This window comes from Siphateles boraxobius, unplaced genomic scaffold, assembly GCF_051911475.1.
Source record: "Siphateles boraxobius isolate OS27281-9 unplaced genomic scaffold, OSU_SipBor_1 6, whole genome shotgun sequence".
Classification (NCBI taxonomy): Eukaryota; Metazoa; Chordata; class Actinopteri; order Cypriniformes; family Leuciscidae; genus Siphateles; species Siphateles boraxobius.
The window spans coordinates 15,886,938-15,914,936 of record NW_027509186.1 but is presented as its reverse complement, the minus strand read 5'-3'; the positions used below and the strand labels follow the sequence as shown (position 1 = coordinate 15,914,936).

Sequence of the window (27,999 nt, the reverse complement as noted above, 5' to 3'; positions counted from 1 at the left end):
CCTAATGTTATGTTAGAATCTCATAGGGTAATTTCGACATGGTGTGAAATGAACGCACCTAAAGTGGATGTTGCTATCCCACTCTTAACAACTAGAGAATCGTATTCGTTGGCTTCTGACACTCGCTCCTCCTGGATGTTGTGTATAGAGAAAGTAGGATACATGCTCCTGGTGGTTTCACGATGTCGTCTTGATCGTCCCAACCAAATTTCCAGTTCACTCTCTCTTTGAGAGATTCCTGAAGCTCCAGTCCGACTTGCAAAGTCTGTAACGTTAGTTGAAGCAGCGCATCTTGCGGGAGAGGCACCGGATATGTGCTGTGGAACCGTCTCAGGTCGACTCGGAACAAATCTTTCTCCAATGTCATGCACGGCTCAAAGCGGGCTCCCAATTTGATCTCCGTCTCGATATAGGGAGTCTTTGCTTGGCACCAGGGACGTGCACAGGAATTATGAGGGGCAGTTGCTCTGACCTGAAAAAAGGGCTTCCTGTACATTCAGTTGTGCTTCTTGCTCGTATTCAGTTCTGATGGTAGGCTACGGGCAACTACGCATGATTTGAGGTATGATTGCGTAAAGGGAACAGGAATTCCGGTAGGGAACAGAATCGACTGCTAAACCCAGGGCCGATCCTGAACTCCCCCTGGGGCCCTAAGCAAAAGGGGCCCTCTACCTGACCTGTGACGCCGTGAGCTATGTAAACCATTTGCCATTGCCACACAATCACACCTGACACTTCAGTGCTCCCAATACAATCCTCCCTCCTTTAAACAAAACAGTCAAAGAATAAGTACAACAATATAGAACAGAATGAGGTTCAAACAAACAATATTTTTTGAATAGAGTATTTTCTATAGAATGTTAACATAACAAGTGAATATTAACGTAAACATAAATAAGAAGACAATAATAAATTATAACCCTGAGCTTTGGCTTTTGGGATTAACTTTGGTTCTCTCTACAGCCTGGGTATTTTCGGCATCAGTATGATTTTTATTTATTTATTATTATGCATGTTGAAGCAATTCTTGATTTATGGTTATTATTTACCGAGGGATGTGCATCCATATTGACCAGTATGTCCAGCTAATCAACATTTTAAATTCAATATAGCCTATAAATCAATAGTCAATCAATGTCAAATTGTCAATACATTGCTTTCTATCTTGCATAATTAGTGCAGTTGTTTAGAGTTTTTAACTACACTGAGACTAGATAATCTTTTTCTTGTTTTATAAATGTGACTTTGATTGGGAGTGCCATCATTCACGAGCATGTATTGTACAGTATGTCTGGTCTCCACATATTTCTGCTTGAAAAATGCGAGTTTCATTTCGTGCACGCGCATATGAACGCACGATAACACACGCGACGCGGTTATGTTTTCCGAGCTGCAGTAAACAAACACCGTTGCACTTTGTCGTTTATCAAAAACAAACGTAATATTTTTTTTTATTTTACTCTCACTTTTGTCAGGCACAAAGTGATGCAAGAGAATCACTGCCTGCCCAGGTTAGCAAGACCGAAAAACATCAAACTTTGCTGACATCAAACTTAGAAAGGAGAGAACACAAGTTTACCTGATTGTTGTTCCCGCAATTCACTCTCATGGGTTTTTTCTTCTTCCTCTTTTCGTGACCAGAAGGATAGTTTCGCTTCATTTTGTCATGGATGTTGTACACATTAATTGACACGCTATGACACGAGATGGAGGCGGGGCCTTAAGTAATTTGTGGGGTCTTACGCACCGGTCGCGTGCAGCGCTGCAGCCACGTAAACAGTTTGCCCTTCCCTTACTGACTTTCAAGTTCGGTGCACGAATGGAAGTGAATGAGGCTTTGCGATTTAAAAAAAATAAAATAAAAAATGTATCTAGGCCTATGTGAAATTCTGCAGCCATTGTACGATTTTTTTTTTCTCGGAAGGGCAACTTGAGTCGAGAAGGGCATATGGGCAGTTGCCCGGGCAACCTGAGCAACCCCCCTGTGCACGTCCCTGCTTGGCACATCATTCCTGTCAAAAAGTGTCAAACGATCTGAGAAAGCATTGCGTCTACACACTCTAACGTAACGTTAACCTGGTCCTTGACCACAAGATGGCACTATAATGTAATAAATCACTTCACTGGAGCTGTGACTCCACTTCAGTAGATTAGATTTTGTTTGTGTGAGAGTATTATATGTATGAGAATATCATGAAAACATGCCCAGGTTATTTTATTTTATTAATTTATTCATTTGAAATCATGGAATCAATCAATTGTAACATTACTCTCAATTCATCACCTCACATCCACCTAAATTCTAATTTTTTAAATATATATATATATATATATATATATATATATATATATATATATATATATATATATGTATATATATATATATATATATATATATATATATATATTAATAGCAATTCTCATTTTCATTTCTGTAATCAGTGTTGTTGACTAAAACTACTGAAATATAGTAGAAATAAAATATCAATGTTATGACAAACAACAAAAACACTATCTTACTACAAATACTACTTTTCTATAAATATCTCCCTGACAAGTTTCTGTTAGATTCACAAATGTGAGAATTGGCAAATGTTTCATTTTAATACTTTGCTTATCCCTACTTCTCAACATTCCAGATTTAGTAAAATTCAACAATATATATATATATATTTTTTTTCTTCTCATTACAACTAATATATATATATATATGTAATTGAAATTATTTAACCACCATTGCACATTTATTCAGGTTTCTAATCAAACAAAAGTTATTGAAATAGCTGAACGCAACACATTTTCAAGAGGTTTCTGCTGATTCAACTAAAAATGCAACTTTTAATGACTTCTGCAGTCTCAAAAGTATTCAACCCCCTGAATAGAATCCTTCACAACAGCAAAAATCTGCAAAACCGGTATTGTCTCAAGCACACCCGATGAAACTAATCAAGGGCTTCATTAGTTGCAACAGGTGTGCTTTAGCTAGAACACATGAAATACATGAACTAACTAGGTTTGAGTGTCACGTTTGACTGCAATTTAAAAATATGGCAGAAATAAGTCAAAAGAATGGTTCAAATGTTAAGGGAAGATCATCGCCCATCACAAACAAGTGACAGGATACAAAAAGATAGCAAAGGAACTAAATGTTCCTTGAGAAACTGTAGGAAGCATAGTTCACAAGTTCAAAGTTAATGGAAAAGTGGTTACACTACCTGGACAGGGCAGAAAAAGGAAACTATCAACGGCTGCAACCAGATTTCTGAGAAGGCAGGTTCAGAAAAACCCTTGAGTGAGTGCAAAAGACCTGCAGCAAGACTTGGTGGCAACAGTCACTGAGATTTCAGCTTGCACAGTAAGACACTTACTAAACATACTAAACGGTGCTTGTTAATGGACATGCACACTCGGGTTATTATTCCCTGCAATGTCCACACACAAGTTAATATGCTTACATTGTAGATTTATTTTACCATGACTGGTCTTCATTTCAAGTAAGCAAGAGTCCAACAACCAGTAAATAAATCCACAGTTCCAAGTCCTTAGTACAGATTTCCTACTTGCATAGCATAACTTAGCGTAGCGGTCAAAAAACTGTGTGCACCTTCCCTCCAGCAACAGCTGTCACCTGAAGGAAGGTTCCCACCTATATTCAGTAACCAATTAACCAAATAGAGACCCCTACTGGACACAGCTAAAATATCAAAGTTTAAATAAAGACAAACGAAAAGACAAAATGGCTCTTACAGTAACTTGTCAGCTCCTTGGATCAGTGGTATTTCTGGAGGAAGAAGAATGAAGCGTATAATAACTTTCTACAGTTAATCATGGTGGTGCTCAGTGATGCTCTGCGACAGCTTTGCATCCTCTGGCACTGGAAGCCTGCAGTGTGTGGAACGCAAGAGGGATTCATTGAAGTAGCTATATCAGGAAATCCTAGGAAAAAAACGTCATGCTGTCAGACAGGAAGGGGTGGGGGGTGGTATGGTGGTCGATTCTTAGATACATCGTGATGCGTACGTCACAAATGTCAAAAATAGATTTTCTAAATGTTTTTTGTTTGTTTGTTTGTTAGTATAGCTTACGCTACGGGAAAGATTAATCTTTTCGAGATATTGAAGCCAAAAAATTATCCTTAATTTTTGTATCCATTGTCAACGCAGTGCCGCAGCTAACAGACCTTGAGCAGACTGTCTAGCGTGCTCATAGGCTGCCCTGCGGGAACTGCTGCAGCCTACCACTGAGCCCGACGTGACGTCACGTCCAATGAAGGGCACTCGCGCCTTCACAGCGTCGAAGCCCGCCAGAATGGGCGTGGCTTAGTGTATATTAGTAGGCTCGGAGGCTGAATTCTCTGGTTTTTCATCTCTTCAGCGAGCTCTTCGCATCGCTGGATCTAGAGAAGCCGCCGCCGCCGTCGAAACAGCGACAAGCCAGCTAAGGACAGTGCCTGAGGAAGCCCGCTATCTTCGCCACCTTCAGCCTTCCGTGCCGGGTACGCTATCCGGCGACGTATCCGTTCTATTCTATCTAAAAGAGCGCAAGACGTCTTTTTCAAGATGCCTCGCTCCACTTGTGGCTCGTGCAGAGCCCCTCTCAGTGTCGGAGACCGCCATGTTATCTGCGCTCTCTGCCTGGGACCGGACCACGCTGCTCTTGCCCTCTCTACCGGAGGATGTGAGCACTGTGAAGAGCTTCCGATGTCGACCCTGCGGGCTCGACTCGAAGCTTGCAAAACTGAAGCTGTCACTCCGCCCTTTGTGGGACCGGGCAGGAAGAAGCGCCGTCAAAGACGTCAAAGCCTGCGGCCGCTGCGACACGCTCGCCGGAGTCCCTCCCTCTAGCCTCGCCTTCTCCGCCGCCCTTCACCGACGCCCAGCCGCCGGTACGGCCCGCTCTGCCCCCGCGTCTGACGATGAGGCGGAAGGACCCGCCGTTATGGACAGCTGTTCTATCCTGGGTTCTGATAGTGAGGGATGGTCGAGTTCTCAGCACTCCGCTGCCTCCTTGACCCAGGAATCCGGCAGGGCCCGCACTGGAGTGGACGCTGAGTTGATGCTCCTCCTCTCACAGGCCGTTGACCGCCTCGGGCACGAGTGGTCGCCGCCCAAGGAGCCCTTAACACAGGCTACTGCAATGAGTTATTTAGCAGCCAACGAGTCGGTAACACAACCCGCTTGCCTGCACACAACCGCCGTTTTTACGGCGAACCAGAGAAATCTCAGAAAGAGCATAATCAGAACCCGGAGGTCATTCTGCCCCTAGCTGCACATATAAAAGCATGGGATTAAGCGATTCCAGGGGTATCAGAATGGGTGCTTAACACAATAAAGCAGGGCTATGTGTTACAGTTCGCTCACCGTCCCCCACGCTTTCGAGCACGGACCACGACGACAGTGAATGCGGAAGTAGCACATCTACTTCGCTCAGAAATAGCAAAACTGCTTTGCAAAAGGGCCATAGAACCTGTGCCGTCTTCTCTGAGCGAGTCGGGGGTCTCAGACCCATACTAGATCTGAGACATTTGAACAAAGCTCTTATGATAAGACCGTTCAAAATGATGACAACCAGACAACTCCTCGCGCACGTTCGCCCGAGAGTCTGGTTTATATCTCTCGATCTGAAAGATGCCTATTTTCAGATTCAGATATTACCCCGTCACAGGCCATTCTTGAGATTTGCCTTCGACGGACAGGTCTATCAGTACACCGTCCTGCCGTTCGGTCTGTCCTTAGCACCCCGCACATTCACGAAGTGCATGGACGCGGCACTCGCCCCCTTGAGAAATCAGGGCATGCGAATTCTGAACTATCTGGACGATTGGCTGGTTCTAGTACAATTAGAGTCAGAAATACTGTCTCACAGAGCTGTGCTCCTCAGTCACCTGGAAAGCCTGGGTCTCACGGTCAACTGGACCAAGAGCTCATTAATGCCCAGTCAGTCAATTTCCTTTTTAGGAATAGAACTGGACTCCGTGGCTATGACGGCCCGCTTGTCAACTCAGCCCGCGCGGTGTGTTCAGCAACTGGCCGTGTCTTTCCAGAAGGATAGCACCACCCCTCTGAAAACATTCCAGAAGATGCTGGGTTACATGGCTTCAGCCGCTGCGGTACTTCAGCTGGGTTTGCTAGGTATGCGCCCGCTACAACGCTGGCTGGTTGCTCGTGTGCCTCTCCGAGCTTGGAAGTCAGGCTTTGCCCGGATCAGAGTGTGTCAGGGGAGTGGTTATGGGGACGGTCTCATACCGGAAGGTCATCTCGACAGACGCATCCAACACGGGTTGGGGCGCGCTCTTCGAGGGCAGACCAGTCTTTGGCCTGTGGTCAGACCGGGAAAAACTCCTCCATATAAACTGTCTGGAAATGATAGCGGTCGAGAAATCGCTGAAGCGTTTCCTCCCATTTATACAGGACCACCATGTTCTAGTCCGCTCGGACAACATGTCTGTGGTGTCCTACGTGAACCGCCAGGGCGGTGTCATATCCAGAAATCTCTGCAATCTGGCAGAACGCCTCCTCGTTTGGTCTCAGCACCACCTGCGCTCGCTGAGAGCGGCGCATGTGCCAGGCCATCTGAACGACGGCCCAGACAGACTGTCCAGGAACAATGGTCCCTACACCCTCAAACAGTCCAGTTGCTATGGCGCCTTTTCGGCAAAGCGGAAGTCGACCTATTTGTGTCACAAGACGACGCTCACTGCCCAAAATTCTTTTCAAAGAACGAGGACGCGCTGGCCCAGACCAGGCCCAGCCACCCACTATATGCTTTCCCCCCAGTATCTCTGTTACCACAGGTGATCAAGAGAATCAGGGAAACGCTCCAATCAGTGCTCCTCATAGCCGGGAGAACCAGACTTGGTTCCCGGAGCTGACGCGGCTGTCACAGACCGGCATCGCCGCTCTGTATTCCCTTTGAGTGCCTTTACTGCGCTTATATTACATGAGCTTATTCCCGCTGATCTGGGATCCCCGTATCTTTCTGGGACTCATAAGTGGATGCTGGGGCGCACGGCGTTGACAAGGGGTTCCCGTAGCGTAAGCTATACTTACGCAATACGAGAGAACCTCTCGTAAGAGAATGTACTCGGTGACCTAACGTAACCTCGGTTCTCTCTAGAAGAGGGAACGAGTATTGCGTAACCTGCCGTGCTTGCGCCACGAGTGTTTTTTCGCTTCAGTCAATGAAAACCAGAGAATTCAGCCTCCGAGTCTGCTTATATACGCTAAGTCACGCCCATTCTGGCGGGCTTCGACGCTGTGAAGGCGCGAGCGCCCTTCATTGGACGTGACGTCAAGTCGGGCTCAGTGGTAGGCTGCAGCAGTTCCCGCAGGGCAGCCTATGAACACGATAGACAGCCTGCTCAAGGTCTGCTAGCTGCGGCACTGCGTTGACAATGGATACAAAAATTAAGGATAATTTTTTGGCTTCAATATCTCGAAAAGATTAATCTTTCCCGTAGCGTAAGCTATACTTACGCAATACCCGTTCCCTCTTCTAGAGAGAACCGAGGTTACGTTAAGTAACCGAGTACGTCTATGCGAATGATGGCTGAGCGCGAAATCCGAACGGCAACCTTTTCATTAAAAGCTAACGTATGGAAAATTGGCAATTTCATTGTGACCTATTTTGTATTTTTTGCATGACAGCTGCTTTCTGTATTGATTAGTTTTCACACCAATATGCTGTAAACCAATCTGTTATACGTAGGTTTACTGTACTGCCCTCCATCAGTGCAATGTCAGTAGTTCTAACACTACAGCTTATGTCAAAATGATTTATGACCCTATGATTAACAGGTGGGCAGGGCTAACCTTTGACCTTCCGGAGGATGTTCCGGAGGTCCCTTTGATCTAGGGATTAACCTTTGACCTATCGATCGATCAAGTTGACAGTTGTCTTTGATCTGGGGTATGACAGTTGTCTTTGATCTGGGGGATAATCATTTATTTTGACAGTTGTCTTTGCCCTATTGACCTTTGTATTATACGTCAAGTTGCCAGTTGTGTTTGATCCGGGTTTGACAGTTGTCTTCGATCCGGATTATGATGGATGATTTTGACATTTAGTTTTCCCATGGATTTTGGCCTATAGACCCCTGGGGGAAATAACTTCTTGCTGTGGGCAATTCCCTCCATGCCAGCCGTGTCGGGGGTTAGTGAGAAAATATTTTTTCTAATGCCGCATATAGATTAGAATAAAACATAGGGGTGTCTAAAAATAAAATCATTTTACCGTTTCAGAGAATTGGGTTTAAGTTGAAAATAGTCCGGTTGAGGATCTTTTTAAAAGTTGAAAATAGTGCTTCTCTCACCGGCCTTTTGCATCTGACAGTCTCCGCACTGTGTGTGTGTATGTGTGTGTGTGTGTGTGTCTCTCTCTCTCTCTCTCTCTCTCTCTCTCTCTCTCTCTCTCTCTCTCTCTCTCTCCCTCCCTCCCCTCTCTCAAACACCAGCGCATGACAGGCATGGTCTCCGCGCTAAGTGTGTGCGTCTGTCTGTGAGTGTGTGCGTGACAACCTATTCCTGGTGCTCTAAAGTATAATGTTTATTAATCTAGTCATAGCCATAATGACTTTTGTACTGTAACAGCATATTATATCCCGTACACCTAAACACGACCATCACAGAAAACTGCATCTTTACGTTGTTTTTTACATACTGTTTTGCACTCACACACACACTAACCCGGCTCCATAAAATTAACTAATCTCTATTTTTAAATTAAATGATTATAAATAAAGTATATAACTCAATGAATAATAACAAGTATGTTACTAAAATGAATTCAAGCAATTTAAACATAGTTTTAGCTAAATTAATTTATATATAAATAAAAAAGTATATAAATATACCTTACATTTCCACAGTGCTGAAGATGTAGTTCTTGATGCAATGATAAAAACAGTCCAAAGTCATAAACAAAACCCTCCTGGAGTTACAGGACAGATGGACCTCTGGGAAGCACCCGCACTTGGTGAGATTATTCAGAAAAAGCGACAAAAGTAATTTTCTGATAAATCATTGTAGACGGATGCACTGTGTTTTGTTGTATGCACAGATGTTGAGGGACACTTATAGAAAGATGTCTTCATTCTTTGTTTTGGTGTATTTTTAAAAACATAGATAGATCTACATAGTTGTTTTACACAAAACATTTTTCAGAGATCCTTGTGCGGTATTCTGTAGCCACATAAAGGGGTAAAATATACATTTAAGCGCTATTTAAGGATGGTATAATATAATGTAAATGTCTCAAGCGAAGATGATGGTTTAAACCGTCATTTTATTAAATCACGCCAATTCATGCGAATACTGTCAAATATGAACAAAGAGAAGACATAGAGTTGACTAACATTACCGCTAACTGCAGGAACCAGATATCCAGGGGGAAAGTGTAAAGAAAAACACCATACAAAACATTACAATCACACCCGGCAATACGATAAGTGTTACGATAATGTTGTTCAAAATGAAACCGCGGTAAACAATTTAAGAACCCTAGAGCTGTTAAACATGCGGTTCAATAACAATGTTCAATATAAACAAGAATCCTTCTCTAATGCGACTGAGCTCGTTTCACATATAACTGTTGATAGTTAGGTATAATCGTTAGATAATTTATCAAACAATTGAAATTTACGATATGTTAAAACATTTTGATGATGGGCTTGCACAAAGCATTGACCAGGTCCTTGGCAATGCTTTCACAATTCACACAGTCAAGCAGTTTCCTCATCTTCATCACACAGTCCAGCAGTTCCCTCATCTTCATCCGGCGTGTTGGATTCGCTCGCACATTTGCAACTGATCCATTGTGTAAGTCAAGATCGTCAATGATTGGATCAATGTTCTTCATATTTTCAACCAACTGACTGGTGTTTGGTTTCAGAAACCCTTGATGATCTGAGAATAGAAAAATTGAAAAATAAAAACAGGAATAGGTAAATGAAGGCAAAATGGGGAAAGAATATAAAGATTGAATCTAACCTTGTATTGACCTGTTTCTCTTCTTTCCCAGTTGCCCCTTTTGGACAGTATTTGGCTTTGATAAAATCTGTAGTAAAATAAATAAGTGTCGTAAAATAAAAGGCTATAGTTACATTTCTGAATAATCCAGGAGCATGACACCAGATAAGATAAATTCATCATGGCTTATTCTACAAAACCTGATTCAATAGTACCAAAAATATTTCAAATTTGTACATGACGCTGTTAGATCAGAATGTAACTTTCCTTAAAATTGGTCCCAAATAGTTAACTCCGACTGCTTAATTAAGATTAATTTTATACATTACATAGGCGAAAAACTGTTTTAATAGTTTCTCATGCATCACACTTACAATTTGCCACTACATTTGATTTGGCAGAAGTCATGTTGATCTCAAAGGGGGAGCCATGAGTTAAACCAGTTATGATAGGCGAAAACACATGGTCACCATCAGATGCAGAGATTTTGCCTGTTTACATAAAATATCTGTCAATTCATCTGTCAATTGTTCATTTATTTTATTATTGGAACCATGAATTGAGTTAATTCGTGGCTTTGATAAAATCAGCAGTAAATAAAAGCCTATAGTAATGTAGTATAGTAAAATAATTCAGGAGCATGACAAATTTGTACATGACGCTGTTAGATCAGAATGTAAATTTCCAATTGGTCCCAAATAGTTAACTCGGACTGCTTAATTAAGATTAATTTAATACATCACATAGGCAAAACTGTTTTATTACACTTACAATTTGCAGGTACATTTGATTCGGCAGAAGTCATGTTGATGTCAATGGAGGAGCCATGAGTTAAACCAGTTATGATAGGCGAAAAATCATGGCCACCATCAGATGAAGAGATTTTGCCTGTTTACATAAAATATCTGTCAGTTCATCTGTCAATTGTTCAATATACACCCAATAGAGTACCTGCCCCCTTTTTCACAGTCGCTGGTTACCGGAAGTGTTTTTACTTCCAGAAAACGCCTGTTGCACTCTATAATGTTTCTCATTAAAAATAAATATAAACCAGACCAACATGTCACTTGGATGTGCGGTTGTCCTGCAGTGTTTGCTGTCTCTAGAGAGAGAGAGAGAGAGAGAGAGAGAGAGAGAGAGAGAGAGAGAGAGAAAAGGAAAGACCATGTTATTTTAAATGGAAAAAATCATGCAGTCATCCTATAGGCAGTAACGCAGTTCATTACTGTCACGTGACAACTAAAGAAAACTAGGTGAGGACTCAATTGCAAAAGAATAGTGATTTGTTTAATAAAAGAAACATAAAGTAAAACAAAAACCCACAAGGGGGAAAAACATAATATAAAACAAAACAACAACTTCAAAATCAAACATACCGGAGGTCACGGGAAAACAGGAGACGTATACAAAACATTAGACAACGATCCGACAAAGACTGCAAACAAGAGGACACTGAAGAAGAGAAAAATCAAGAGGGGACAGGTGGAAGAACTAAAACAATAATCAGGTAACGAGGGGGAGGGATCAGACAAGGACAAGAGCATATGGCCCAAAATAACAAAACACCCATGTGCAACACAAGACAGGACAGGCATGTGACATTACCCCCTCCCTACGGAGCGGCTACCAGACGCTCCATAAGACCAGGGCGGGGCAGGAGTGAAACACCAGGGCGGGACGGGAGGGAAACACTAGGGTGGGACGGGAGGGACAGACCAGGGCGGAACGGGAGGAACAGAACGCTTAGTCCTGGGTGGCCAGGGAGAAGCAGACAGTCCATCGGGCGGCCAGGGCAAAGCAGACAGTCCATCGGACGGCCAGGGCGAAGCAGACAGTCCATCGGGTGGCCAGGGCGAAGCAGACAGTCCATCGGGCGGCCAGGGCGAAGAAGACAGTCCATCGGGCGGCCAGGGCGAAGAAGACGACCCATCGGGCGGCCAGGGCGAAGAAGACGACCCATCGGGCGGCCAGGGCGGTGAAGACGACCCATCGGGCGGCCAGGGCGGTGAAGACGACCCATCGGGCGGCCAGGGCGGTGAAGACGACCCATCGGGCGGGCAGGGCGGTGAAGACAACCCATCGGGCGGGCAGGGCGGTGAAGACGCCCTCGGCCGGCCAGGGCGGTGAATACCCCTCGGGCGGCCATGGCAGAGGCTCAGGAACAGCAGACCCCAGCTCAGGAACAGCAGACACCGGCTCAGGAACAGCAGACACCGGCTCAGGAACAGCAGACACCGGCTCAGGAACAGCAGACACCGGCTCAGGAACAGCAGAAGCCGGCTCAGGTACAGCAGACACCGGCTCAGGTACAGCAGACACCGGCTCAGGTACAGCAGACACCGGCTCAGGTACAGACACAAGAACTGTAACAGTCACAAGAACAGACACAAACACAGAAACAAACACTGGCTCTGGCTCTGTAACAGACATTGGCTCCAGCTCTGGTACAGGCATTGGTTCTGCCTCCGGATCTGGAACAGGCATTGGCTCTGCCTCCGGCTCTGGAACAGGAGACACGGGTATGTCCAGGATCCGAGCCAGACGCTCAAGATAGTCCAGGTCCATGAAGGCAGACGGCACTGGCTCTGCCTCCAGCTCTGGAACAGGCATTGGCTCTGCCTCCGGCTCTGGAACAGGCATTGGCTCTGCCTCCGGCTCTGGAACAGGCATTGGCTCTGCCTCCGGCTCTGGAACAGGCATTGGCTCTGGAACAGGCATTGGCTCTGGAACAGGCTCTGGAACAGGCATTGGCTCTGGAACAGGCTCTGGAACAGGCATTGGCTCTGCCTCCGGCTCTGGAACGGGCACTGGCTCTGCCTCCGGCTCTGGAACAGCAGACACTGGCTCCGGCTCTGGGACAGCAGACACGGGCATGTCCAGGATCCGAGCCAGACGCTCCAGATAGTCCATAAGTGCCTTGGCGGCCACACGAATGGGCATTTCCTGATCTGTCTCAGACTGGGCAGATGGGACGTGCACAGTGTCTGACTGGGCAAACGGAGCGTGAACAGTCTCTCGCTGGGCAGACGTGACATGAACAGTCTGAGACACACTCACACACACACACACACACACACACACACACATACACACACACACAGTGCGGAGACTGTCAGATGCAAAAGGCCGGTGAGAGAATCACTCGGAGGAACTATTTTCAACTTTTCAAAAGATCCTCAACCGGACTATTTTCAACTTAAACCCAATTCTCTGAAACGGTAAGATGATTTTATTTTTGGACACCCCTATGTTTTATTCTAATCTATATGCGGCATTAGAAAAAATATTTTCTCACTAACCCCCGACACGGCTGGCATGGAGGGAATTTCCGACAGCAAGAAGTTATTTCCCCCAGGGGTCAATAGGCCAAAATCAATGGGAAAACTAAATGTCAAAATCATCCATCATAATCCGGATCAAAGACAACTGTCAAACCCGGATCAAACCCAACTGGCAACTTGACGTATAATACAAAGGTCAATAGGGCAAAGACAACTGTCAAAATAAATTATTATCCCCCAGATCAAAGACAACTGTCATACCCCAGATCAAAGACAACTGTCAACTTGATCGATCGATAGGTCAAAGGTTAATCCCTAGATCAAAGGGACCTCCGGAACATCCTCCGGAAGGTCAAAGGTTAGCCCCGCCCACATGTCAATCATAGGGTCATAAATCATTTTGACATAAGCGGTAGCGTTAGAACTACTAATGTCAGTCACAAAAAGTTACATTTTGACTGCTCTCTGCAGATGTTCATTTACTTTTTTGTAAAAGCTGTTTTTGATTGTGGTATAAACTTATTTATTTAGTTGTGTGTAAGAGCGGCTTTGTATGTTACTAATTATTCAGAATATGCGTAAGTCCACAATCATTATTTTTATATGAGATATGCTATAATTCTAGATTTTTTAATGAAGCTTGTTTGTGATTTTGCTACAGTAAAATGTTTATTTGTTGTTTGTTTTTTTGTCTGAAGGATTATATTGCTCATTGCGAAACAGGAGGATGTTGGTTAGAAGTCTATTATTAAATGTTAAAGATTCAGAATATGCTGATGTTTGTATTCATTTACTACACGTATGCTGCTAGTACAGGCACACATTTATTTTCCTGTTGGTTCTTTGCAATGTTGGGACACATGCTGGCAAATGTAACCTTACAGTTGACTCGCCAAATCACTTCCATTTGTTTTATTAATAAAACTTTTTTGTGTTCATATGGTTTAATTACATTTAAAAGGGTTAACATTTCAAAATAAAATGGCAAATTACTTGCATACATGCTCTTTTTTGAGGACCATGTATAACATTTCTGGTTTTAATACATTTTAAGAGAATATTTGGGGGATAATTGCAAAAATGTCTATGTGGGGTGTAACCGTCAAAATGTTGTACCAAATAATTGATCTTGTTTAAAACAGGTGAAATTCTCAATAAAACACCATATCAGATAGTTTGGCATAATCTTACATTATAACTATTTATCAGTGAATAAAAGTAAATGGAACACCATTGCTGTGAATATTATAATTAATTTGGGGAATCATCTGAGTCAAGTAAAATTCCTGAAGTGTCAAGGTGGTGTAACCTCCATTCAAGGAGTCATTTTGTTAATATTGTGTAAGAAGACCATGTGACAGGAAATTATATCACAGAGACGGACCCCTGGGTGAAACTTACTGCTGCATGCAAAAGTTATTAACTCATTTTAAAATGTGAGATAATTTGACAATTTTAGGGTATGGTCAGGCATTCTTAAGTAAATGTCAAATGGTATGACCCCGGGAATTCATGATAATTCATCAAGTCAAGTCAAGTCAAGTCACCTTTATTTGTATAGCGCTTTTTACAATACAGATTGTATCAAAGCAGCTTCACAGTGATAACATGAAAATAATATAACAGAGTTTGTTTCTAAAAGAAAATTGCGTCAACGTCCACCTTAAGTAAGGCAGATCAATAATATTATTGAATATTAAATGTCCCCAACTAAGCAAGCCAAAAGACAAGGCAACAGTGGCAAGGAACCAAAACTCCATCAGGTGACAGAATGGAGAAAAAAACCTTGGGAGAAACCAGACTCAGTCGGAGGGCCAGTTCTCCTCTGGCCAACGAAGGAACAGTGCATGATTTATGATTCGGGCAGCATTACAAGTCAGATTGGATCGGAACATTTAGAATATTTATCCATTTCCATCTTTTGGAAGTCCAAGTAATCACGCCGGTGTTGAGACGAGTTGTTGAGGATCAGTGCCGTCCACCATAGAGGGTCCATATCGCCGGTGTTGAGTCGTCTCTTCACAGGCTTTGTGATTGGGGTATCTGAAGTCTCCGTGAAAGGCTGGATACAAACTGGAGCTGACGAACGCCGTTTTTCTCGGGACTCGCGTCCCGAGATAACAGCAGAAAAGCAAAAAGGGAAAATAATTAGCGTAGCTGCTGTTCATAATGATTTCCATAACACGGGCGTAAATGATAAAAAACATGAAGACAGTAATTCTTGCGTCCCAGAGTCACCCCCCTCCGTCCCCCACTCAACTCAGCCCTGCTTACCAGTGGCGCCTCCAGAAATTTTTCATAGGGGTGGCCAGATGGGGCCACTTAAAATCTTGGGGTGGCACACCAAAACTACAAACCATAATTTCAGAATTTTATTCTACTGTTGTAGCAAACCGGCCTGTAGAAAACTATCAGAAAAACTTAAGGAAACTCCTACTGATATACTTTGGTTTATTGTGTTATATTTAATGTTACTAATGATATTGGTAGGGCCCTACTAATATATATTATATTATATATAATGATATATATTATACAGATATGATATATATATATATAAGGGCCCTCGCCCCGCGGCATATTTCAAGATACTTACATAATTGTGATGAATTTAATCCTTTTTAAGTTATTATTTTGCAGTGTAAGATTACAGTTAACACCTTTAAATATTACATAAATGTATTATGAATTTTTAATAAACTTAATGAGTGTATAAATCAGCACCAAAAAGTAATTCTTGAAAAAATGTGCACAGTAATTTTATAAAATCTAAATATGTTAATAGAAACAAATTACTATTAGTTCTCTTATAAAATTCAATCAGGCAATCATACATTTCACAATTTTATATTTATATATTAATGTCAAGAATTCAGAAGTGCATATATACCCTACACTACAAAGAAATAATATACAATTAAATTATGCTTATTTTAAATGTATTGAGCAGGCTAGGTATAACAAAATATATTGGCTTTTAATAATATTTCAGTGCGCAAACCCATGATAACATGAAAAACAGAGCGCACACAGCGTGTATGCGCATCACGGGATTCGCGGGTGCAAAATGATGTGCTCAAAGCAACATGGAGTCACCGTGTGTTGGGAAAGTTCAATTTCTACATGAACTAGTTAAAGTTCAGTTCACAAATTTTAAAACGAACTAGTTCAGTTCAGTTCATACTTTAAAATTTTTAACTAGTTCATTCATAGTTCTTTTTTTCCATATGTTGCTGCGAGCTATTATTTTTCAAAATGATTGCCACAACCCATGAATTAGAGATAGCAATTATTTTATTCGTGGGCAAAGTTTGAACAGAAATGTACGATTTTTCCCATCCTCACCGACCTTGTCATAAAACCCGTTTAAATGATCAAACGATCCTCCTTGCTGCATTTTGTGTTGATGACGCATGCGGCCTTGCGACGCTGGCGGCTGGTGGTGCCAGATTGGGTGTTTTTTCCGCCACATATTAAGGCCTGTTTACGGTGTGTTTTAGCCGGGGTTTCGCCTGGAAGGCTCTATAGAAATCTGGCACCCTAATGAATGAAGTTAAACTGTGCGCGCGCTGTTCACAGACACCAGAATGAACGAGTTCACAGTAACGTTCATCAGGCAGTAATACAGTATGTGCAGTTCACGTTCACCCAAAATATGAACGAGTTCATGAACTATCGTTCAATGAACGCGTTCAGGCACAACACTGCTCACTACCGTGTGCCGTTTAAAAACAGCAACAAACTCCAACAAAATAAAGTAATTTTATGCAAATCTACAGCCTTTTATCTACAGATCATGCATTATAATGTGAATATATCATATTGGAGAGAGTTTTACCGTGCATCCAAGAGGCGCGCGCGCTGTTTGAATATGAATGGAGAATGATTGACAGCCGCAGAGGAGGGAAAACGAGTTTCCGTATACTTTAATGATGTAAATAGACTTCTGTCCCTCACATTAAGCTATGGAATGACTTCAGATGACTTTGTCACCCAAACTGACGTGAAAAAAGCGGGAGGCGCCGAAAAGCGCGCTGTTTGCATCCCTGCTTGTCAAAACGCGGCAAAGACACATCAAAAAGCTGCTGTAGCAGTATACTGTAACCATTTGGCACTTAAAGAGCACGCCACGACACATAATACCCCGTCTTCTTTTACTAAAGAATATTTTTGACTTATTTATGAAATGCATAACCGATGCTACTAAAATTTGTACTGGCCATTGGGGTGGCCAGTGGGGTGGCCAGGAGTCCGCCAGGGGTGGCCACGGCCACCCCTGGCCACCCCCTGGTGGCGCCATTGCTGCTTACTGACCTCTACATCCCTCCTGCTGCTGAGACCCAACCACAATCTCACAATCTCTCCGCAGCCCAACCATACGCGCCGACCCGTTTGACTAAGGCTGTCGAGCCCCACTGTCGTCGTTAAAGCAGGTTCAGTGGCAACGGTTCCGTATGGCATACCACCTACCGCAAAACACAATATCTACCCAACCACCCGTCATTCACGCAATATACACAGCAACGTAATGACTGTAAATACTATGCAACCTATACAAATAACCTACAGACTCTTCAAGTTTTATAATATTAAATGCATTTGATCTGATTCAGCAGTGGTATAAAAGGTAAGCATTATGTAAATGCTTGGCTAAAGAGATGCGTCTTTAATCTAGTTTTAAACTGGGACAGCGAGTCAGAGCCTCGAACAATATCAGGAAGGCTATTCCAGAGTTTTGGAGCTAAATGTGAGAACGCCCTTCCTCCTTTAGTGGACTTAGATATCCTAGGAATGACCAGAAGCCCCGAATTTAGTGATCTTAAAGAACGCGATGGATTGTAGGGCGATAGAAGGTCCATTAAATACACAGGTGCTAAACCATTTAGGGCTTTATAGGTCAGTAATAGTACTTTGCAATTGATACGGAACTTGATAGGTAAACCAGTGTAGAGATGATAAAATTGGTGTTATATGATCATATTTTCTTGACCTAGTAAGAACTCTAGCAGCTGCATTTTGCACTAACTGTAGCTTGTTTATTGAGGATGCAGGACAGCCAGCTAATATAGCATTACAATAATCTAGTCTCGAGGTCATGAATGCATGAACTAACTTTTCTGCATCAGAAACAGATAGCATGTTACGTAGCTTTGTAATGTTTCTAAGGTGGAAAAAGGCTGTTCTTGTAACATATGAAATATGATTTTCGAAAGACAAGTTGCGGTCTAGTATAACACCCAGGTCTTTTACTGTAGTGGATAAAGTAACAGGACATCCTTCTATATTAAAGTTGTATTGTAAGTGAGTTTGTGGGTAGTTTTTTGGACCAATAAGTAATACCTCCGTTTTATCTGAATTTAGTAGCAGGAAATTACGCGTCATCCAGCATTTTATATCTTTGAGACACTCTGTCAAATTTGATAAGTTAGTGTTTTCATCTGGCCGTGATAAAATATATAATTGAGTGTCATCAGCATAACAGTGGAAATTAATTCCATGTTTTCTTATAATATTACCAAGTGGGAGCATATATATTGAGAATAGCAGAGGGCCTAACACCGATCCTTGCGGCACTCCATAGTCTACTGACGTTATCTTTGATTTTTCCCCATTTAAACAGACAAAATGATAACGGTCTGATAAGTACGATCTAAACCAGCTTAATGCCTGTCCCTGAACACCAGTGTAGTTTTGTAGTCGATCCAGGAGTATTTTATGATCGATAGTGTCGAACGCAGCGCTTAGATCGAGTAGACCTAGTATTGAGATACAGCCTTGGTCAGAAGCTAAAAGTAAATCATTTGTAATTTTAACTAGCGCAGTTTCTGTGCTATGATGCGGTCTGAATCCTGACTGGAATTTTTCATATATCTCATTTTCTTGGAAGAAAGAGCACAATTGAGCGGACACAATTTTTTCTAGTATTTTAGACATAAATGGAAGATTTGAAATGGGTCTGTAATTTGCTAAGTTATTTGGGTCTAATTGTGGTTTCTTAATGAGAGGTTGTATTACTGCCAGCTTGAATATTCTTGGAAAATGACCTAAAAATAAAGACGAGTTAATAATATTGAGAAGAGGCTCTTCCACTACAGGTAACACTTCTTTCAGTAGTTTAGTGGGTATTGGATCTAATAAACATGTTGTTGGTTTGATAAGTTTATTTAGCTCTTCCTGTCCTATAGTTGTAAGGCGGTGTAGTTGTTCCAGAGGGGCGATAATTGAGGCTGAATCATAAGACACCATAAAAGAGTGTACATTTACAATTGTGCTACGGATGCTTTCTATTTTCAAATTTCAGCAGTACGTATTATACAAGTTACCATGTGATGATCAGTGAGATCGTCACTTTGCGGTATAATATCTATATCAGTTGGATTGGTTCCATATGATATAATTAAGTCTAGTGTATGATTTAGACGATGAGTGGGACCACTGACGTTTTGCTTGACCCCAAAAGAGTTTAATAAATCTGTAAACGCAGTCCCTAACGCATCATTTGTGTTATCTACGTGTATGTTAAAATCTCCAACAATTATTGCTTTATCGGTATTGACCAATAGATCTGAGAGAAACTCTGCAAACTCTTTTAGGAAATCATCATAGGGCCCTGGAGGTCTATATACAGTAGCCAAGGCTAGAGATAATAGGGATTTCTTTCTTACATCTAAGAGCGTAATATTTAGTACAAGTACTTCAAACGAATTAAACCTGTGACCTGTTTCCTGAGTAACATTAAGAATATCTCTATAGATTGTTGCAACACCGCCGCCACGACCGATCAGACGGGGCTCATGCTTATAACAGTATCCTGGTGGACTAGGCTCATTTAGACCGAAATACTCATTTGGTTTAAGCCAGGTTTCAGTAAGGCAAAGTACATCGAAGCTATTATCTGTGACCATTTCATTTACAATAACCGCCTTAGGTGTGAGCGATCTAATGTTTAGAAGACCTAGTTTTAGAAATTGTTTTTGTTCACTGATATTTAGATTTTCAGGTTTAATTACAATAAGATTTTTCCTAGATCCTACAGTAGATTTATTATATGGCCTCACTAAACGAGGAATAGACACAGTTTCTATATAATGTTCTACACTACTTATTTAAATTAATTTGGCACAGCAAAGACTGTGATTTGGACTTTGATTTTCTAGTCATATGGTGTGTAACGTCTTGGAGATGTTGTCTGACAGAACAGCCGCTCCGATTCTGCTGGGGTGCAGGCCATCAGCACGGTAGAGCCTAGGTCGCTCCCAGAACAGATTACAATTATTTACAAAGGGCAGTTTCTGTTCATTACACCATGACATTAACCATTCATTTAGTGCAAATAATCTACTGAACCTTTCCTGTCCTTGTCGGTACGTGGGAAGCGGTCCAGACACGATGATCGTTGCCTTAGGCGCTGTGCTGCGTACCGTCTCGATCAGGCTCTTGTAGTCCTTCTTCAGAACCTCCGTCTGCCGCAGCCTGATGTCATTCACTCCCGTATGCAGCACAACAACTCCGATGCGCTCGTCACCGTTCAGGATCTCGGGAACCTGTGCGGCGACATCAAGAACACGAGCACCAGGAAAGCAGTGAGTGCGCACCGTACCCTTACCTGAGGTAGCGCGGACATGACGGACCATGGAACTGCCGATGATCACGGCGTCGTCGCGTTCCGACTCGCTAAGGGGGGAGAAGCGGTTCCGGGTGGAGATCTCGAAGACCGGGAGGGGCGGTGAGGTTCTTGCTCTGGTCCTGGCTCGTGTCTTTGGCTGTGGGATCACCCAGGGTCCATGGTGTTGTGTCGGTGCCGGAGTGAATGATGCCAGAGATGATCGCGTCCTCCTGGGCAGAGAAACGCACGGAGTAGACGAAGTCGGAGTCAAAAAGTTACTAACCACTGACTTATGAGCATCGGCGCGTGACGTTTCAAGCGCTGATCGCCGATCCCGCAGCTCGGCTTGTTTCTCCAGCAGACCACGGATCTGTTTCTCCACCGATTCCAGCTTCAATCGTACCGAAATCAGCTCGAATGTGTCCTCACCTGCACTCAGAGGTAACGTTAGACACACATCCGATATGTTCGCCATTATAACAGATAAACAGTAAATTAGTAGTGATAAGACGGTCGGTAGGCGCGAGGCCACGCGTGAAATGCTAGCGGACTAAAGGCCAGTAGCCGAGATTCGCAAAGTTGGATCTAAGTAGCGATATCAAAGTAATCCGATTGTTTTTTATAAGGAATAGTAGCGAGGATAAGTTCCCATGATATAAAAATAGAAAGTGCTTGTTTATAAATGAGTTGAAAAGAAGAAAATCAAGGATTAATGAATCGATTCGACGGAGCTCGAAAAACTCCCGCGCCAGATCATTTTCATCATTATTATAAAAATGATTATTAACATTAAAAATTACATTTTAAATATTACCACCAAGGCCACATGATTACATAGGTATCCATGATAATGCCTGTCAAATTTGATTTTAAACATGAGTCAATAGGTGTAACCGGTTACACCATTTGACATTTCAATTACAAGCCTTTCTGTTAGGGGCCAATTAAGTCAAATATCACTAGTTTATGATGCTGATTAAATTTTTTATATAAACTAACCTACTATTTGGAAATCTTTTGAAGTGTTCAATGTAACCTCATTGGTTCTTGTGGAAGCTCAAACGTGCAGCGTAACACGAGAATGAACTTCATTGGTTCTTGCGGAAGTTTAAACGTGCTGTGTTACTCGAGAATTAACCTCATTGATTCTTGCGGAAGCTAAAACGTGCTGCGTAACACGAGAATGAACCTCATTGTTTCTTGCTGAAGATTAAACGTGCTGCCTAACACGAGAATGAACCTCATTGCTTCTTGCTGAAGCACAAACGTGTTGCGTAACACTAGAATGAACCTCATTGGTTCTTGCTACGTGTTGCATAACACTAGAATGAACCTCATTGGTTCTTGCGGAAGCTCAAACGTCCTGCTTAACAAGAATGAACCTCATTGGTTCTTGCAGAAGCTCAAACTTGCTGCTTAACACAAGAATGAACCTCATTGGTTCTTGCCGAAGCTCAAACGTGTTGCGTAACACAAGAATGAACTTCACTGGTTCTTGTGGAAGCTCAAACGTGCTGCGTAACACGAGAATGAACCTCATTGGTTCTTGCGGAAGCTCAAACGTGCTGCAGAACACGAGAATGAACATCATTGGTTCTTGCTGAAGCTCAAACGTGCTGCAGAACACGAGAATGAACATCATTGGTACTTGCGGAAGCTCAAACGTCCTGCGTAACACGAGAATGAACCTCATTGGTCCTCGCTGAAGCTCAAATGTGTGGCAGAACACGAGAATGAACCTCATTGGCTCTTTTCAGTATATTTTTTTCAGCATTGACAAAAATAAAACCACTTCTCCTGAACTTGTTGACTTTCATGCTTGATTTTCAGTCACAATTTCTTCAACAAACAATGGCCTTTGACTCTAGAAGCAATATGGTCAGGTGGTGTAACTGGTTTTTGTCTATTGGTGTAACCAGTATTTTTCATAAAAATATAATTATATACAGGAAAATTAATGTGGAATAAAATTTAATAATCTAGTTAAGTGTAATATATTTTTAACAATTTTTACATAATTTGTCAAAGATTATTTAGAAAACAGGTGTTTTCAGCATATGTCCTACCAAATATTGCAAAACACATTAAAAATTAGATTTAGAGATAACTCTAATAAAATCTATTTTCGTGTGATATATTAAAATGAAGTATTTATTTCTAGATGTACACTTACAGTAAATGCCATCCAGGTGGATAAAATATTTAATATTTTTCATTCTTTGGCAGTTACACAATTTGACACATTCAGGTACATTCAGTATTAATTTTTAATTACATAAAATCAACATAAATACACTGTAAATTTTAAAATACCTGATGCAAGCTTTTAAAACAAGTTTTTACAAGATTTTCGAATTTCTCATCTTGACAAACCTTATTGGTCACTGACCCTAATATAGGAAGTATTGTAAGTAAATTATTTATGGGTCATTTTAAATACTTTGTTTTAAAAGTACCAAGTAGTCACAAAAAAAAGATGCATCGATAATCGTTTTAGCATCGCAGCCCTCTGAATCGTAATCGAATCGCATGAAGGGGTTGAATTATTTTGAGTGCAGAAGACATTAAAAGTTGTATTTTCAGTTGAATTTGCAGAAAATCACTTTAATAATTGTTGGTTGCAATTAATTGTTTAATTTGTTCATTGCAAACAGCTGACAGTCTGTAATTTTTCCAATAACCCTGATTTGCAATGGGGGTGGAATAATTTTGATTACAACTGTATATATATATATTTATATATAAAGACACCTGTGGCTTCCACAATGCCCTCCAAGATGACAATTGTCATGGTAACCCAAAGGACAACAGGAAGCAAATGCGAGTAACAACTTTTATTTAGAGGAATATGCACAGTCATGAGACAAACGTTGGAAACAGTACAAGCCGATGGTGGTGGGTGACGCAGGGACTTCGATGGTCAGGTCCGTGAAGAAGTGTAGTGATGAGATGACGGTGAGACGACAATAATCCACAAGGTGACCAATAATCCACAGAAAGACAAGCAACAGGAACACAAGGCAGGAACACGAAGACTGGATCACCAACACCGACAACATCAAACGATCTGACAAGGATGAGAGAACATGGTTGAGCTTATAAAGCGTGGTGAGAGTGCCTGCAGCTGGTAATGTAATGATGATCAGCTGGAGCGAATTAGGTAATGACATACATTCACGCCCACTACACACGTGCACTCATACAACAACATAAACACAAGACTAGAAGGGACCGTGAATGTGTCTACCGTGACCATACCCCTCCTCCTAAGAACGCCTCCTGGCGTTCCCAGGCTCCCTTACCTGTCGATTGTAATCATCGATAAGGGAATGATCCAGGATGTCTCTAGCAGGCACCCAACTTCTCTCCTCCAGACCGTAACCTTCCCAGTCCACCAAGTACTGAAATCCGCGTCCCCTCCGCCTAGAGTCCAGAATGCGGTTAACCGAATATGTGGTCTCTCCATCTACGAGTCGCGGCGGGGGAGGAACCGCGGTAGGCAGATTAATGTGAGAATGAAACACGGGTTTGATCCTTGAAACATGAAAGACGGAATGGACCCTCCTGTACGCATGGGGTAACTTGAGGCGGACTGCCACCGGACTAATGATTTTGGTGACAGGAAATGGGCCGATAAATTTGGGTGCAAGTTTATTAGAGACGGTGCGAAGAGGAATGTTCCTGGTTGAAAGCCACACTTTTTGACCAATGACGTATACGGGAGGCTTTGACCTGTGGCGATCGGCCTTGGTGCACGCCCCCACCTGGAGTAGAGTCTCACTGGCTCTAGTCCAAGGCGTGAGCGGAGGGGACCGCAACCTCGGATTCCAGACTGGGAAAAATAGGTGGCTGTTAAACTACACTACATTTAAACAGAGATAGGCCCATGGCCGACACTGGCAACGTGTTGTGTGCGTACTCCACCATAGACAGTTGTTGGCTCCAAGAGGGAGGATTCTTGGAGAACAAACATTGCAACACCCTCTCCAAATCTTGGTTGGCTCTTTCGGTCAGGCCATTGCTCTGGGGCTGGAACCCTGACTAACCGTCGCCCCCAGTAACCTACAAAACTCTCACCAAAATTTGGACACGAACTGGGGTCCCCTGTCGGAAACCACGTCTCTCGGGAGGCCATGTAACCGAAAGACGTGGTCAACGATCGTCACCGCTCTCTCCTTGGCTGAGGGTAATTTGGGCAAGGGAATAAAATGGGCCGCCTTCGAGAATCGGTCCACCACAGTCACAACTACTGTGTTACCCTGGGCGGGTGGGAGGGCGGTGATAAAATCTAGAGCGATATGGGACCAGGGTCTCGAAGGAACCGGCAGCGGCTGAAGTAACCCATCTGGAGGCCGACTGGAAGTCTTACCAGTGGCACAGACCTAGCAAGCCAAAACAAAATCGTGAATGTCGCGAGCCATAAGTGGCCACCAAAACCATTGCTTGACTAAAAAACTAGTGCGATTAACTCCTGGATGGCAAGCCACGTTGGAGCGATGACCCCACTTGATGACGTCCGACCGTAATCCCTCCGGTAAAAATAAACGATTCGGTGGGCAACCGGGCGGAGTCATTACACCTTCTAAGGCTTTCTCGACCCTCGATTCGACCTCCCATGCGAGTGTGGAAATGAATAGGGTTTCGGATAAAATACACTAGGGAGTGGATGGCGTTTCGGAAAAATCTAATATACGAGATAAAGCGTCGGGTTTGATGTTCTTGGAACCCGGACGGTATGAGAGAGAAAATCAAAACGACCGAAAAAAAGTGCCCACCGAGCCTGCCTGGAGTTCAATCTCTTGGCGGTCCTAATTCTAGGTTCTTGTGATCGGTCCAGACGATAAAAGGAACCCCTCGACCCTTCTAACCAGTGGCGCCATTTCTCCAATGCTAACTTGACTGCCAACACCTTCCTGTTACCAATGTCGTAATTACGTTCGGCTGGGGATAGACGATGAGACAAAAACGCGCAGGGATGCATCTTGTCGTTTGTGGAAGAGCGTTGGGATGACGCCACAAACTGACGTGAAGAATCAGGGGCGACGAGGATGGGGGCCGAAACGAAGCGGCCTTTAAGTTTGGCAAACACAGCCTCAGCTGTGTCTGACCACCTGAACGTAGTTCTGGGGGAGGTCAAGGCAGTCAGAGGCGCGACTAGTTGGCTGAAGTTGCGAATAAAACGCCAGTAGAAATTGGCGAACCCCAGAAACCTCTGCAGGGCCTTGAGGGAATCTGGGCTTGGCCAATCCACCACAGCCTTAATTTTCTCAGGATCCATACGCATTCCCTCAGACAAGACAATGTACCCTAGGAAAGGAACAGACTGTGCATGAATATCACATTTCTCCGCCTTGAAAAAAAGCCCATTCTCTAGCAACCTCTGAAGCACTCATCGGACGTGTTGCACATGTTCCTGGAGAGAAGAAAAAATCAATATGTCGTCCAGGTAGACATATATGAACTGATCGATCATATCTCGCAACACGTCATTGACCAGTGCCTGGAAAACTGCTGGGGAGTTGGACAGCCCGAACGGCATGACCAAGTATTCAAAGTGCCCCCTGGGGGTGTGAAACGCAGTTTTCCACTCATCCCCCTCCCTGATGCGGACCAAATAAGCGTTACGCAAATCCAGTTTTGTGAAGATGGGTTGTTCCCTGTAACCTCTCGAAAGCTGAAGACATCAACGGCAAAGGATAAGTATTCTTTACCGTGATGTTATTCAGCCCTCGGTAATCAATGCAAGGTCGCAGAGAACCTTCTTCCCCACAAAAAAGAACCCCACCCCCGCCGGAGAAGAGGAAGGGCGAATGAACTTGGTTGCTAGAGAATCAGAAATATATTTCTCCATAGCCTCCCTCTCAGGAATAGAGAGTGAATATAACTTGCCTTTAGGCGGAGACTTACCTGGCAGTAAATCTATAGCACAGTCATAGGGACGATGCGGAGGGAGAGAAGCAGCTTGAGACTTACTGAAAGCCTCCTTCAGGTCCAGATACTCTGCGGGCACGTTAGACAAATCCAGTCTCCTCCTGAAACACAGAAACAGGAACAGAAGAACAGGCAGACACAAGACAAGACTTATTACATTTCTTGCTGCACACCAGCACAGCTCTATGATGCCAGTCCATGAGCCAAGGGTGACCAAGGACGACAGGTGCCAGGGGTGAGTCCAGTATATAGAATGAAATAATTTCAGAATGGTTGCCGGACGTGATGAGGATGATATCTTCAGTGGAAAAGGAAATGGTGGGGAGTTCTTGGCCATTTGGTGTGTGAACCGCAATTCTGTGTGTGAGGGGCTTGAGGGGAATCAGGAATTTCTGTGCAAAAGTGTGGTCCATAAAATTACCTTCCGCCCCCGAGTCCAGAAGTGCTTGACAATCGTGCTGGTGGACTGACCATCTTAGTAGGAGTAGATGTAGACGTAGATGAGGACTTCCTGGCGGAGATCCCACCCGATAGTAGCCTCAGATTTACTATCGGGCTTGGCCTTTTACTGGAAAGTTATATGCATAGTGTCCCGCTCCTCCACAATACAGGCAAAGCCTGCAGCTGGTGATGTAATGATGATCAGCTGGAGCGGATTAGCTAATGACATACATTCACGCCCACTACACTCCACTACGTGCACTCGTACAACAACATAAACACAAGACCAGAAGGGACAGTGAATGGGTTTACCATGGCAACAATAATCTCAAACTGTTGCTTCCACAACTGCTCCGGCCCAAGTTCCCAGAAAGGACCGCTGGAATCGATGGTGTGTTGAATGACCTGTGGCTCAACCAGGAACAGACGTTCAGAGCCGCTCTCGTAGCCCAGGTCAATCTCAGACTGATCCAGCGGGAGAAATTCCCCCTCCGATGTCTGCCAAAACTTGATGAGTGTTAGCACGTACTTTGGCATCCACCATGTGGCTCTCCCGCAGGTCGCCGAGACTGAACATAAGGCAGAGACAGTCATCACGGTTGGCCACAACACAAGTCCGGCTAAAAAAAAAAGGTTTTGGCGCGATTCTTGCGACACGAAATTGACGAACATGCACCCCACCATGAGGGCGTCGATTTATGGATCCAACAATGCACTGCGCCATGACCAAAAGCACTCCTCCGTAGCAGCTTGGCGAGACCGTGCGCACACCATA

General features: G+C 43.3%; 1 protein-coding gene across 1 annotated transcript; it reads right to left on the bottom strand.

Annotated features, from left to right (window-relative positions):
- Window positions 1–19: 19 nt before the first annotated feature.
- On the bottom strand, window positions 20–27,999 carry kcnj20 (potassium inwardly rectifying channel subfamily J member 20; the record flags this gene model as incomplete). The annotated part of the gene is given in 7 exon segments (XM_077209051.1): window positions 20–158; window positions 161–431; window positions 23,597–23,638; window positions 27,550–27,740; window positions 27,742–27,863; window positions 27,866–27,920; window positions 27,922–27,999. Coding segments are annotated over 7 exon segments (897 nt in total), but the record flags the coding sequence as incomplete, so codon positions are not given.